Source organism: Felis catus, chromosome A2, assembly GCF_018350175.1.
Source record: "Felis catus isolate Fca126 chromosome A2, F.catus_Fca126_mat1.0, whole genome shotgun sequence".
In the NCBI taxonomy this organism is placed as follows: Eukaryota; Metazoa; Chordata; class Mammalia; order Carnivora; family Felidae; genus Felis; species Felis catus.
The window spans coordinates 154,635,181-154,650,844 of NC_058369.1; the positions used below are offsets into that span (position 1 = coordinate 154,635,181).

At 48.8% G+C, this 15,664-nt stretch overlaps 1 protein-coding gene across 3 annotated transcripts in view; it reads left to right on the forward strand.

Moving 5' to 3' along the window:
* The window catches only part of TBXAS1 (thromboxane A synthase 1), a 154,781-nt gene extending 139,783 nt beyond the window's left edge, over positions 1-14,998 (forward strand). For all 3 annotated transcript variants that reach the window (XM_011280571.4, XM_045052841.1, XM_045052840.1), the window contains 4 exons: positions 6,658-6,749; positions 10,688-10,825; positions 12,347-12,509; positions 14,745-14,998. In XM_011280571.4, coding sequence (XP_011278873.2) covers positions 6,658-6,749; positions 10,688-10,825; positions 12,347-12,509; positions 14,745-14,819 — 468 coding nt within the window. In that variant the 3' untranslated portion in view covers positions 14,820-14,998. The remainder of the gene's footprint in view (positions 1-6,657; positions 6,750-10,687; positions 10,826-12,346; positions 12,510-14,744) is intronic.
* Positions 14,999-15,664: the final 666 nt, after the last annotated feature.

Here is a 15,664-nt window from a genome sequence, read left to right on the forward strand (position 1 = left end):
GATGAAAAAACCTTCTGGAAAATCAAGGAACTCTGGACTGAGAATGTAAACCACAAGGCAAAGATTCAGTTTATTTTTAAATCTCTATTTTTCCCAATAGTTAGTAATTAAATATTTACTATTTAATCAATGTTCCCCAAAATCAAATATTAAAAAAATATTTAACATTTCTTTTTCTTTTCAAACTCGTAAGAGCACAGTGGCTTATGTTATGAAATAAATCCCTGCTGAAATAAGTTTCATGGGATTTTAAAATCACTTTCTTCCTTAACACATCCTCATAGAGTCATTTAATTCATGCAACAGACGGCCTCGTGATGAAGTGAGCTCCCTGCCTCCAGATAACGTTCGAACAGAAGAATTACCTGTTCCTTTGGTACATTACCAAAGACGCAGAGATCTTTCACCTTCACAGTCTCCTCCACCCTGCCCTGGGAGCCAGGCATGACCCCAACTTACAGACCAGGTGACCTGCTGATGTTGCCCTTGGCAATTGCCCCAAGGCCACAGCTGCTGGGCGACGGATCCAGGACAGGATCCAGGGACGGATCCAGGGACGGAAACCCTGGCTGGACCTAGTGACTACCCCGAGGCATGGCCAAGGTCGGGGAGCGAGGCTGCAATAGCAGTCTCGCTGGGTGGGAGGCAGGACAGGTTGATTCTAGTTCTGAGTAATATGGCCTGCGTAACCGAAGTCAGGAAGAACCCTGGGGGATGGCTTTTTATCTTTATCTTTTGGAAACACAAGACGCTTAAAGTGCTTCTTGGTTCAAAATGAGAGGATGTTCTGCTCAGATGCCCCTCAGTTCTCCCGACATTCCAGGCCAACCAGGTGCTCCTCAGCCCTGAGCAGCACAGAGGGTCCAAGCACCCAAGGGCAACAGCAAGGGATGGGATGGGCTGGGCCAGAAACCTCAGCTCCGAGCTCCCGGCCTCCTGCCTTCGAGGATGCTGCTGCTATTGTAAACATTTGGGGTGAGCTGGCCAGCCTTTGCTTCTAAGGGAAAGCATTCTCTTGACTAAGCTACCCATCTTTCCCTTTCTCACTTCAAGTGAATTCTACACCACCCCCTCCCAACATTTTTTTATTGGATAATTTTTTTTTTTTCTAGATGCCAAAGACAAATACATAGCACCCAACGAGCACAAGTACCATTTCTGGTTCATTTCTTGACAGTGCTCCACCACCGACCACGCCCACCACACTTCTGACTCAGCCCAAAGGCTGCCCCGCGTGGGACGGCTTTCTGCCTCTTGTGCCCAGAAAACTGCCAAGTGTCCTACAAGATCCGGCTCCAAACCACACCTCTCCCACTTGGCCAGCCTGACAGAGCCATTTTTAATTCTGTAACGCATCTAAAAGGCTATGCCACAGTACTGTTATTTCAATTTCTATTCAGTATTTTAACTTTTTTTTTCTGAAGGAAAACTTTATACAAATTAGAATACTTGAGGGGACTATGTATGCATCACCCAGCCTCAACAAGAGGTCAACTATGGTCATTTTGGTTTCATGTATTTCCCCACCTTCCAATTCCAGTTTTTGGGGTTTTTAAAAATAAAAGTCTCAGAAGTCTTATGTCATCTGTAAATATTTCATTCTACACCTCTAAAATAAAAGGACTCTTTTCTAAAACAGGACAACCATACCATTATCACATTAAAAACAAGTGAACTGGTGAGCCTGGGTGGCTCAGTTGGTTGAGCATCCAACTTGTGATTTTGGCTCAGGTCATGATCCCAGCCAGGGTCATGGGATGGAGCCCCATATTGAGCTCCATGCTGAGCTGAGTGTGAAGCCTGCTTAAGATTCTCTCTCTCTTCCCCTCCTCACCATCTCTCAAATTAAAACAACAGCAAATAAACCATAATTTCATAAGTATATCAAATATCCAGTCATGGTTTAAGGTCCTATGATGGACTCACGGATTTTTTTTTTTTAGATTGGTTTGTCCGAACCCGCATCCAAACAAGCCCACCCACTTTTCGCTGGCTTTTTTATCCATCATAAAGACCTTGGCTTAGGCTTCATTTTCTCCTGTTAGCTTCCCTGATTCCAAATGCCTGGGATGTGCGTCCTTCTGTTCTTCCACAGAGCCTTGTGCTCACGGCTCTGAAACCCTCACCATTGGTTTGCATTCTAGGACGGACTATAAGGTCCAAGAGGGTGGGAAGGGTCAGTGTGTGTCAAAGTTATGTGCCCTGTGCCTAGCACAGTGGCTGGCCAAGAGCACACATCTGCTCAGCAAGGTCGAATGAATAAGTGGATGAATGAACTCTCAAACCGAACTGTTTCCCGTTCCTCCTAAGTCTATCCTACAGCACATTCCACATCCAGTATAATGATTTGCTTAGAAGTCGGCTTCCCCAAAGAGCAGAGACTTGATCATTTCTGGGTCCTCAGCACCTGACAGTAGGTGTGCATCGAGAGATTGCTGAATGAATAAGGACGTAAGTTTTCTACTCCAAGTTCTAGCTGTGAGTTTAGCCTCGCAGTTTTCCTCTCTGGGACTCCTGTTTCTCATCTCTATGATGAAAAATTCGGATTCATGATTCCTAAGTCTTTTGGGAGTTTAATTTGTGATTCTGAGTAGGGGCCCAGCCTCGCAAGGGAGTCCCCATTTGCCATACACTTGCTGCCCTCTGCTGGTATGACTGGTGTAGGACCCCTTTATTCCTGATTTTCCTGAAAGAACTACTTCGAGGCAAAGGTCCAGATGGGCAGACTGGTCTGTCAGTGGGACAGGGATTTGAACCTCATTACCTTACCTGGGTTTGATTAAAATGTGCAGGCATGAACCTCCCTCCATCCCATCTGCCCACTCCTCCTACAGAAAGGATCACGGGGGTAGATCGCAGAAGGACTAATGCAGTGAGTGGTCTCAGCCCCCAACACATTACAACCACGGCGGGGGTTGGAAAGAACTGGGGCCCAGGCCCCACTTCAAACCAACAGTTGAGTCCCTGGCTGGGCAGGGCCCAAGCATCCTTATATAGTAAAAGTCGGCCCACTGCTTCTAACGTTCCATCATGCAGAGAACCACGGGACCGAGATGATGTTTACATGTGTATCTTGAGCCAAAAGCTTGGAAGCACAGTAAAAAGCTCATCCAGAGAAAGAATAATGAAGACTGTGACTTGATCACATCAAATTCCCTTAGCCTACCTTTAAAAGTTTTCTTTCTTTGACAAATGCTGACAGCTTCTAAACCATAAATTTTGTTTGGGGAACCAATTCCATCTACCGTTAGGGACGTTGCTTCCACATCTGGTTTCTTTTTCTTTTTGTAATACGGTTCTATATTCTGGTGCACAGTACCACCATTTTTCGTGGGGTTTTAGTTTTTTGTTTGGTTTGGTTTGGTGTTTTGTTCGTTTGTTTGGTTTGGTTTCGGGGTTTTTTGTTTGTTTTTTACATTTTCTGTACATGTTGATAAGTCTCCTTTGGTTGCAGATAACAGAATTTGTCTGTGGCCAACTTAGACCATAAATGAGAAAATGCTGTAAGGGTACTGATTCACCACCCACTGGGCTAGTGACTAGTCGGAGGGTGGCAAACAGAAACTGGAACTCTAGGGGACACCAGGAAATGGTCTCTTCCTGTGTCATTTGCCTCTACTTCCCTCTGCACATTTAATTCATTTCTTCTTTCTCACAGCCAACTGGAATTTTCTGCTTATTCATCCACAAGGCAGAACATGGTCACCAGCAGATCATGACTCACCTGAGCTCAGCCTCCACCCGCTGGAGAAAAACTCCTTTTTGTCTGCACTAGATCCAAATTTCCAGAATTGTACCCTTGGGTCTGAGGCCCACCCTTGGGCCAATCAACCATGGCCTGCAGGGCCAACTATGTCATTCTTTTATACAAAGTGAAAATAGGGGGCCCCTCATTCAAAACTCGGGGAAAATGCCGTTAATGGTAAATACAAAGGCTCTCCCTCTTTTCTTCTCCTCCAGCATGAATCTTACCATTCATCTTTATATCATGCAATGCCGGTTTTAAATGTAAATTATCACAGGGCATTTAACTCACATGCAGGATCACTGAAACTACACAATTTGTATTTTGTGACTCGCAGGCCAGAAGAAACAAGCACAATTCAAACTACTAAAGATTAGGAGGAAGAAGAGGGGTTCCCCAGGCTCCCCCAAGGGGGCACTCTATCAGGCACGGGGATACCAAACGGGCTGGGGACTTAGGCCCCCATGCATGTTTAGGGGTCCTGCCCCATCCTGCTAGCCACTAGACCCCTGCACGTGACCCAGCTGGGGACAGGGTCTAGGGAACTTGAGCCAGGCATCACTCCTTCCCACAGGTCCACCCCCAACGCCATAGCAGACTGTGACTCTTCAAAGATCTTTAAAACCTCTGTGCCGGGACACACTTGGTACCTGGGCCGAAAGCGGGCAGAGGCTGGCCCTAGCCAATTCGCAGCCTCTGGCCAGCCCTGAGACACACACCATGATGCTGCCAGCCCAGGGCAGGCACAGCTGCCACTATGCCCACTCAAGATGCCTCAGGATACATGCACCCCATCCCCACCCTCTCTGTGCCTGAGCCCAGGCCCTGGACTGGGGAGGAGGGCAACTGTGGTTACAGGGCACGTCAGGGAGAGGGGGGCCAGGCTGGGCCCCAGGCACCAGGGGCGGGAGAGCAGGCAGCTGAGAATGGGTCGTGGGGAGGTGGCCAGAGGCGGGACCACACACAAGTGAGGCTCCAAGCCCTGGCGCATCCTCCACTGTCCCATCAGACTCTACTTCCAAAGTCCCAATTCAGAGGTAAAAGGATTAAGAATCACAGATGGCGACCAAAGAGCGTTAAGCTCCAAGCACAGGGCCTTCTCAGGGGCCACATGCTCACAGAGCAGGCCCTGGCGGTGTGCTGTGGAGGTGGAAACATAGGGTCTGGCGGTAACCTTCCAAAGGAAGGGTTCCCAGAAATGAGGAGAAGAGTGAGTTGGGGAAACCAATCGTTATTATTTTTTACCACAAAGTAGAAATGGAAACCCCTCCTTTGCCGCCCAAATTTATAAACATTAAACTACACATATTCTGTAACTTGACTTTTTTACTCCACAGTATACTACAGACATCGTTGAATGGCTGCATTATATTGAACGGCTGTTCAGTGATAGATTAGCTAAAATACTTACCATGGACTCCAAGACTCCATGTGTCCTGGCCCCTGACCCCATCTCCTACCACTCTCCCCTCTGTCCCCTTGAGTCCCCGTTCTGCTCCAGCCAGCTGGCCTGGTGTTATCTTCCTCAAGCAAACCAAGCACATCCCACACAGGGCCTGCCCACCTGCTCTCACCAGTGGAGTCCCTCCTTCACCGGATGGCTTACTGGCCCCACCCCACCGTTTCTGGTCTGGTCTGTGGTGGGGGGCAGGGGAAGGCAGGGATCTGCATTTCTAGGGTGACCCTGATGTGGCCAATCCAGGGAGCTCTCTCTCTGAGAACCACTGGCTCAGATCCCATGTGGCCAGCCGCAGGCCTGGGAATGGCTCCCAGAGGGTGGAGCAAGGCCACTCAGGGCCCACCCCTGGAAAGTTGGGGGTTGCAGCATGGATTTGCCCACCCCCTTCCTGGTGCTGCCCTCTACTGCTCTGGGAGGGGAGGAGAGGAGAAAGCACATCTCCAAGTTGAAGACTGCTCTCTCATCAGGACTACCTGGTTGAAAGAAATGAAGCTGTCCCCCACCAAGCAGGTGTTTGGCTCTGCACGGAGTGGGGAGAGAGAGAGAATTTGGGGAAACCTAGCAGAACAGCGAATGAGCCTCCCTGACCCCATCCTAACCCTCCCACCCACATCCTGCTCCCCAGCTCATATCCCATGTGTCCCTCCTCCCCAGGCCAGGGGTGAGGGTGACAGTGTCACTCCAGTGGGCATTGTCCAAGGGGCACCGGTGTCCCCCCAACACGGGCTGCTGGGTCATGCTTTTCCACACCTTCAGTCTCTAGTATCTAATCAGTTTTCCCCAACCTTTCCTCATCTGATCAGTGAAGAACAGAATCTCCTCGTTTTCATTTGTATTTTTCATCAGGGCAACTTGTATTTCTTCTTCTATGTTTTGCCTGTTCATATCTTTGACCATTTTCCTAATGAGTTTCTTTTCTTACTGATTTAAAACAGCTCTTTAGTTTCTGTTATCAGAACTTTTTTTGTGACTTCACTATGCATCCTTTAACTTTATGAGGTACCAGTTAGTATCTATGTGGCCACCTCTCTGAGCTTCAGTTTCCTCCTCTAAGAGATGGGAGAACAGCTGTCTCGCAGGTTTGCAGGGAGGAGGAAGTCAGGTTGTGTGCATACAATATGTGGCCACCACCTCATCCTCCCTCAATAAATGCTTGCAGCTGAAGCTGCTGTCATTGGGTTGGAACCAAACGTCTCTTTGACACTCAGAGACCCCCAGGTGCCAAACTGGTCCGGCGGGTCCCCAGTAATATACAGCACCACGAAACAAGTACAACAGGACATGCGCAGTGCTAACCCAGTGCAGTTTGGATTGAACTGACTTTGCACTTTGTGGCGTCTCCACTTCCGAGTCTGCTGAGTTGGAGCGGGAGTGTAAAGCTAATGGAGAAGCCAGAATGCTGTGTGACTTGGTATAACTCAACTTTCTTCCTTTGTCACGACTCCTCCATCAGCCGGCCCCTGACTACTGCAGCCTCCAGGAACACCTGCCCTACCTGGACATGGTGATTGCAGAGACCTTGAGGATTTACCCACCAGCTTTCAGGTACGCCCGAGTCCCTCCCACGCCCCCAACACACTGCCCAAAGCCCCTTCGGCATCACTGTCTCAGGTCCTCACTAGTCCTCAGACTGTCACAACCTGGGTTATCAGGAATGCTGGAGTCAAGTTCCTGGAGGATGAGGTCTGAGCCTTGGGTTTCTTTGTATCCCCTGGGGCACGATGCCTTCCATGCAGTAACCACAGCAGTAAATGTCTGGCTCATTTTCCTTTCTGTTAACTACCTTCTCAAAGCATCACTGGGCTTTTCTTAACGACCTTCCTACCCAACCCAAGCCAATCTCTTTGGCCTCCTAGCCTGGAATGGCTTTCACTAGTCATTCATTTGGCAACTATTTACTGAGCCGAATGCTGTTGCAAGCACTGGGAAATGAGCCATGTACAAAACAGATAAAACCCCTGCCCTTGGAGTTGACATTCCAGGGGGGACCTTCCAAGGCCTGGGAGGCATCTCCTCACTCTCCAACAACCCACACTTGTCCTATCCTTCAAACTCCAACCCAAGACTCGCCACTGCAGGCCATTTGCCTCTCCTCCCCCAGCATTTTCACGCTGACTGTACTTCATATTATATTCTTGGATACTTTTCAACCCCTCTGCAATATTTTGCCCAAGTACATCCACTCACACCAACCTGTAAGTGCCTTGAGAGCAGGAATCTGGTCTTCTACTTCTTTCCAACTCCCCTTAAGCGAGGCCTTCCAGGGAGCACAGCATCTTAACTTGGGTCCCCAGACCCTTAGGGAGGGAAACAGTGGCCAGATTTCAGGTTCTAGAAACAGAAGCAACACAAAGCATTTAACCCTATGTATTGTAAGTTCCACTCTGCATGTCTATGAATGAATATACCACATAATCCATTTGGAGGTAGCTTTTGCCATTTTAAGAGAAAATGTGGATGATTTGAAGGTATCTCAAAATTATATTCCAACCAAACACATCACGGAGAGTGTGACTGTAGCGACTGTGCAGTGTTCAGACCCACAGCAAAGAGAGAGAATTCCACAGAAGGGAGTGAAATCACACGGTCCTCAAGCACACAGGGTTTCAGTCTCCCTGGTCTGGGAACAGCCAGTAACTCCAGGGCCAGATTCTATGGGCCTTCCCTGATTTCCTTGGGAGCTGCAGAGCAAACTGTCTCCAATCTTCGTTTTTTAATGATTTATATCTAGCTTCCTTCCAAGGGAACTGTGGGCATCTGCTATACACATTAAAATGAAATTTGAAATAAGACATTCAGTGATAGAACAAAGGCTGTCTAGAGGAAAGAAGCCTTTACAGGACCCTAGAGATGGCCGATAACTGGAGTCAGGTCCCTGCTCGGTTGTTGAGGCTCCTGGCCGAGACAGAAACCAGCAGAGTTGAACGGTCACGTTTTCTAGCGGGAAGAAAGTCTATCAATGATCAAAGACACGTCATTTCCTAGATCTGGACCCAATCAAGAACTCATCACGCGAGACCTTGTGGAGATGATGTGTTGAGCGACAACGTGAACAGGCTCTTTAATGCCAAAATGCTCTGATCAATTCTCCTAGTGACCTTTTTATAAACAGTACTGTGAAAAAGGAAGCCAGCGAAGGCATTGCTCCAGAGAACCAGCAGCTGGTTTGGGAAGGCAGGACAAGATTTGCTGATTCCCTCATAAGGTCACATACGGTGCCAGTGTTCCGTAATCACAGAACAAATTTAGATAGAAAGTCAAGACAGGTTCACATCACTGCCCTTAGTTTGCTGTGTGACCTTGGGTAAATTCTGCACTGCTCTGTGCTTCTGCTTCCTGTGTGTTCAGTGGGCACACAATGTCTGCTCGGCCCGCCCCACAGGAGTGGTGAGAATCAGTGGGACAGAACATCTGAAAAGCCACACCACTCTAAGTGGAGCACCACGTAAGGTGCGAGGTGAAGAGAAAGAAGGACTGACCTTTCCAGTCAAATGATCCGCTTCCATCCTGCTCAAGCCGTGATCTCCTGGGCCTCACCTTCCTCCCCACCTACTCTGTTGGAATTTTTAACGTATCAGCCCTGCTGACTTCTGTTATCAAACAACAGAAATGAGAGAGGCAAGCCATCATTATTTTCAGCCAGACAAGAAGCCAGTTCGCTTCAGCCCAAGCAATAGATTTGGTGAATACAGGCACAGTGAGAATTCTAGGTTATTTTACTTTATTATTTTAATCTCAAAAAAGCATCTTGGCTTTTCCCAAGCACTGACACACGATTATTCCCCCAAAATCTCAGAATGGCCCCTGTGGAAAACATAGCTCTTATCGAAGTGTTATCACTGTGAATCCAGGTTTCTATGCAATATAATTCAGCAGATTTTTCTGGCCTTGTGTGTGTGGCCTGGCCTAGCCCGGCAGGAGGCCCAGCCATATACAGAAGGGAAAGCCCTGGCTTTGAGGGGGTCTTGGATCCAGGTCCAAGATATTTCCAGTAAAGACGACAAAGAAGGGGATGCCAGGGTATAGCCTAGTTTGACCCATTAGAACTGAGGCTGCATACATCAGAAACCCCCACCTTCTTGCTCTGATTTGAGCCCCGGTGTTTTGCTACCAGCTCCAAGCACATATTAATTGCATTGGTAGCTTTAACAGAGTGTTAAATCCCACAAGGAGCCTCGGATTGCTCTTAATTTCTCTTAGAAGTGAGAAGAGCATATAATAATAATTAGGATAACAATTATATCTCCCCTAAGATATTTAGGAAAGTCCAGTCCTATAATCTGAAGTAAAAGCCAGCATAGATTATTTTTAAAGTAATTATCTATATTACAAAAATAATATGCTTATACTTAAAAGAAAAACAAAAACCACCAAAACCAAAAACCGAAACAATACAGAAGGGTCCAAAGAGAAAGCTGACACCTCTAGTCCCCTGCCATCCTCCACCCCAGTCTCATCCCTTAGAAGAAATCATAGAAGTTCAGGTATTCTTCCAGAAATGTTATGTTCATATGAAAAAACTATAGTCTAGCCCTTAAAAATACAATACATGGTGCCTGGGTGGCTCAGTCGTTAAGGATCTGACTTTGGCTCAGGTCACAATCTCAGGGTTTGTGAGTTCAAGCCCCGCATCGGGTGAGCCCTGCTTCTCTCTCCCTCTGTCTCTCGCTCACTCACTTGCGCCCCCTATCAAAAAATATATAATATAATATAATATAATATAATATAATATAATATAATATAATATAATATAATATAATATAATATAATATAATATATAATTTTAGTATATCTATAATTCTTAGTATATACATAATTTTTAGTATATATATATAATTTTTAGTATATATATAATACATATATATAAAGAAATGGGACTGTGCCATGGCCACTTGGTACAGTAAACAAGCTGCCCAAAAGTTTTCCCCTCGAGTGGAAGTTATCCATAGTGACACAGACAATGACCCGAGATCAGATTTTCAAACCCAAATTTCCTTTAGGTAAAGCAAAGCGGTGGGCGAGGGCAATTTAAAGAGGCTTGACCATGAACGGAAGATGAGGGAAAGCGTGGCCAGGGGGGTAACCCTGCAAGCCCCTCCCCAGAAACAAGCCCTTCAAAGGTACCTGTGCTCCCCTAACCAGGCCTAAGAGAAGCTCTTCAGGCTCGATGGATGGATGCACCGAGATCGATGAATGCATTTTCACTGAGCGCCAACTGAGTCTAAAGAGCCTAGAGACTGCAGGGTCCTGGGCAGTAGAGGGGGTTGCGGGGCGGGGGGGGGGGGGGACGATGTGTGGAAACCATCCAGGTCACCCCTGAAAGAGGGCCGGACCTCTTGTCCCCCTATACCCCCAGCCTCATTGCGCACTTCAGACTCCGACTCCGTTTGCCCCCAGAGCACCGCCGCCGAGTTCTGCTTATTGCGGCTGCGCAATTGAGGCGGGGGGGGGGGGGGGGGGGGCTGACCCGTGTGTCCCCGCAGGTTCACGCGAGAGGCGGCGCGAGACTGTGAGGTTCAGGGGCAGCGTATCCCGGCAGGCGCCGTGGTGGAGATGGCGGTGGGCGCCCTGCACCATGACCCTGAGTACTGGCCAAACCCCGAGGCCTTCGACCCTGAGAGGTGAGCTCAGTCCCTTCAAATGAGCCCCCGAGGGACACGAGAGGCAGGCCCTTGGAAGCGGCCAAGGGGAAACACCGATTTAGTAAAGTTGTCCCCAGTCAAAAGTCATGGGAGTGAGATATTTGTGAGGCATCATTTCCAAAGGAAATACCGGTACCATTTTTAAAAGTCCCCAACAGAATCCAGAGATGTAGCGTTTCAGCAGCCCTGCATGCAAGTAACAAGGCAATTTCAATTGGGGGCCCTCCGTTTCTTCAAGCCAGGAAACAGGACACAGGATCGTATTTCAGGTGTGCTCTGGGAAGCAACAATAGATTTCCTTTTTAAAAAACTGGAGCTTGTTCCTAAGTAAGAGTTATCAACTAAATTTCTCCCTGAATTCATGAGATCCAGCTATGCTAACACAGTAGACCTGGATCCCCACTCCTGCCCCCTACACGGATTTGGTCCGTTGCCTTAACTTCATTTCAAGGATCCCAGATTTAAAATGAGCAGGCATCCACACCCTCCGCGTCAGAATCAATCCATAGCCCTTCCTTGTGTGATCTGGCCATGGGGAGGCCCGGGCGGGCTGTTTCCACCCGTAGGACTTACAACATTCTGTGGAAAGGAGCCCCGACTCTACAACCTCCTCACTGGGAACCTGTGGGCGGTGGCACCTAGATCAATAACATCGGGTGCGTAGCGGCTCAGAAATACAGTAAATATCAAGCACCCTGGACTGCAGCTGTAAGGCTTACAGCATCACCTTTGGAAACAAAAAAGTGCGTTAATCCTAGTTGAAAAGGGGCAGGGGGTCAAGGGCTCCTGGACCCGGAAAAATGCACAGGTAAGAAGCACAGTAGTTGACACCTGGCTCTACTGTCACAGAACACATGTGGCAAATGCTATTTGGTAGCAGGTAGGAGAGAATTCCTGCGGAAGGGCCTCCCATTAGGAAAGCACCCAATGGTTCAGGTGTCACTTGAACCAGAAGGGCAAGTGTGGGCAGGGGAGATAGCTGTCCCGAGTGGCACCAACAGATAAACTCGCAGGTAGTGGAGGGCTGGTTCCGTGGGGAATTCTGCTTAGGAAGCTGGTGATGGCCAGTGCCCTCTGCTGGCTGATGGGAAATTTGGTGCCACAGGCCCAGGGGAGGGCCGTGATTTCTCAAGACTTTTATCCTCGTGAATCACAGCCTTCAGGCTCGTTAACAGCACAATCAATTCTTAAGGAGAGGGCGAGAGGGCAAAGTGGGCCTTCCAGGTGATTCCTTTACATCAGCAGTGCCTCTCGGGCTCTGCCAGACCCAGGAGAGGGCAGGACTGAAGCTCAGGGATCAGCAGCCACCTGCCCAGAGAGGGAGGAGGCCGCGTGAAAACAGGATTCTGTTGAGCACGGTGGGGTTCAGGCCCACTTGGTAGGAGCGTGGCCTCAGATGAAGGGCTCCCTCAGCCACACCGAGTGGCTGCAGAGGAAGGGGAAGGGAGGCCGGGTGTCCGCGGCCTACCCTGACCTACCCCGACTGCACGGCCCTCGCAGGTTCACAGCAGAGGCCCGGCGGCGCCGACGTCCCTTCACATACCTGCCGTTCGGGGCGGGCCCCCGGAGCTGCCTCGGGGTGCGGCTGGGGCTGCTGGAGATCAAGCTGACGCTGCTCCACGTCCTGCGTGAGTTCCGGTTCGAGGCCTGCCCAGAGACGCAGGTGAGCTCGCTCTCCCGGGCACAGGGGGTGCCCACCCCAGTTCTCATGGCGGGGCCGATCCTTAATCCCTCTTGGCCTCAAGAGGCCTTGATCGGTATAAGGGGGTTGGTAATAACACCTCCTCCCTGTTCATGCCGTGCGAGGCTTAAATGAGCCAGTACAGGCACTCAGGTAAGTGCCTGGCACATCATCCGAGTGTTAGCTGTTATTACTATTAACGTTCTGTGTACAGGGAAGCTGTAGCTCTTCTCGGCAATGAGAACCCAGTAATCCCCCAGAGTAGGTTTTATTATCCCCATTCTTCAGATGAGGAGCTAAAATAAAGCTCAGAGAGGTTAAGTAACTTGCCTGAGGCCTTATACTACGTTTACCATATACCACAGGCTCTGTGAGGGCAGGAACCAAAAGTCTGTCTGATTCATTGCTGGAGCTTCCAGCAGCAGGTACAGGGCAGGTACTCCCACCTTCACTGAACAAATATTAGCAAATGAATGACTAGCCAGAGAGTGAAGAAAGGGGCTCACACTAGATTGGGCTCGCCCCCAAGCCTCCCTCCTTCCTCTACATGGAGCCACCTCTCTGCCATGTTTGCTGTTCCCTACATAACACTGTGCCCCTCCATGCCTGTTCAGAGCCCCTGTGCATGGCTGGACGCGGGGTGCATAAGGGAACAAATAATAAGTACCCAGTGATGAATGGAGAACTTCTAGATTCAAACAGTGGCATTCATTGCCTCTGACGAACAGGGAGACTGGGTTCAAGGCTAGACAGAGAGGTGCAAACTGGGAACACAGGGCCAAACCAACAGAGACAAGAGCAGGCCCATACCTGAAGTAGGTGTTCCATGTGTGCAGGACTTCCTTTTGGGATTTGTCTCACTTACCCTTGATCTTGACAAACGGCACAGCAGCCAGACCATTGTCCCAAAACACTGCTTATGGCTGGCATTCCCCAGCTCAAGAACCAGCCATGAGTCCCTGAGCCTACCAGCTCTAAGGAGAGCTCGTCTGAGCCCACTTTGTATTCCCTGCCCCCAAATTCCCACCCCGAGAGTTCTACCTGCTCTTCCCTACCTAGAATGCCATCTCTCCCACTCCTCTGTTCCCCGCCTAATCCCATCTTCCAAATCCTTGGGTATTCCCCTATATCCTGAAGTGGCCCCTGAGAAGTGCTGCTCACAAGGCTTCTCCGACTCCTAGCCCCACCAAAGGGCACGTTCCTCCAGGAAGCTCTCCCTGAATTTGCCAGCCCCAGCCAACCTCCTTTTTTGAAGTCCAGTAGTGTTTCCACTTTGTCTATACCTGTGTTAATACAGTAGCAGCTAGCCACATCTGGCTATTTAAATTTTAATAATCAGATTAAAAATTTAGCCCCTCGTTTGCACTAACCATATTTCTAATGCTCAGCAGTCACATGTGCTACTGGTGGGGTAGCACAGGTTTAGTCCATCTTGTTTCTTGGTCATAGAACTTCTCTCCCATCTGAACTAAAACCCCCAAAGACATCTGAAAAACCCAAGGCCCAGCACTAAGGCCCAGTGATGCCTCTTTCCTTTAAAGTGTTCACATTAGCCACTGAACCATCATTTTACACGGGGCTCAGGGGGACACCCTGCTTCTTGAGTAATTCTTTGGCTTTTATTCCAAGTCCCCAGTCCACCACCCACCTGCCTTGTAAGCTGGACATAAGGAAAGCTTTCTGAATGGCAGTGAGGCTAGGCCACAGCACTCATGAGAAGGGAACAGTATGAAGCCACTCTCCCAAAGCCACTTGAAAAGAGGGGATGCTGCTTGGCTACTGGCAGGGCACCAGGGAGTGAGAATAGTAGGAGAGGGGACAGTTTGAGACTTTGCTCTTCACTTGCCAGGCACGTGACCTTAGACATGTCACTTGGCCTCTTTGAACTTCCATTTCTTCATTTGCAAAGTGAGCCACCAGTACCTCTTACACAGGCTTCTTGGGAGGATAAATGTGGGACTGAGTACCCTCCTTACTTACAGTATTTTTTTAACATGGACAAAAGGGCCGAGCGCCCACGTGCTGGTGGGGCCCCAGTGCCCAGCCTCCCTGAGCGGCAGCTTTGCTGGCCTCTCAAGGCCGTGCTGGGGAGGCTGCTCTGCTCCCTCAGCCCTGCTATCTCTCAAATTTCCACAACCCCACTTCAGGCCCAGTTCCAAAAAGCTTTCCTATAGATGTGGTTAGCTATAACAAGTATCTTAATCTCCTCTATTTTAGGTACCACTGCAGCTAGAATCCAAATCTGCCCTAGGTCCGAAGAATGGCGTCTATATCAAGATCGCCTCTCGCTGACAGTTTTATGAGGACACCCCCCCCCCAAATGCAAAGGAAACCTTGATGTGGAAATTCAGATTTGGGGGAAAACATCACTGAAGCAATTGAAAGGGTGCCCACCATGCAAGTATAAAAGAGGTCTTTACATAACTTTTCCCAAACGTTCCTGAACATTTAATAAATGTTTCTTGCACTTAGTTTTAACTTTGCTGATGGTGTAGGAACCGCTGACCCACCTCTCAATAAGAGATTGCTGATAAATAGGCAAAAATGTAGTTTTGTCAACGTGACTGAGAACTCAGGGTTTTGAAGGAAGTCCTAGCCTCAGGATGGAAGGATCTACAGGGCAGAGGACACGGGGACACTCCGGTGAGCTGCCCTAACAGCACCGCCTCGTGGGCCTTTCCAACTTCCGGTACATTATGGTGTCGAACTTAAAAAACTATATTTATCGGAAGCTTAACTCCGACAAGTGGCTCAAAAGCTTTCTTCTGCTTTGATTTTCCTAGGTAAGCTAATACTAACTTTATAATGTTTTAATGCACAGAAGAGTGATAGAGCCTAAAATGCACTAAAGGCATCGTAACTTCTCTTCATTTTGATCAAAGAATCCAATACCGAGGTGAATTTATTAAAACTGTCGTGTTGCTGAGAAGTTAAAATTCAACAGAGAGCTTGCAGGGTGAATCCGACATCTGCCACCAGCAGTGTGTGGTCATGACTGCTGGTCTTTCCACCCTCCTGTGCCTCATTGTCTTCATCTGTAAAACAAGGGAGCTGTCCTAGATCAAAGCTCCCTCCTCTATGTCACACGTGCGCAGCACGAAGGGGCTAAATGCCCCATGGGTAACATTCTGAGCGGG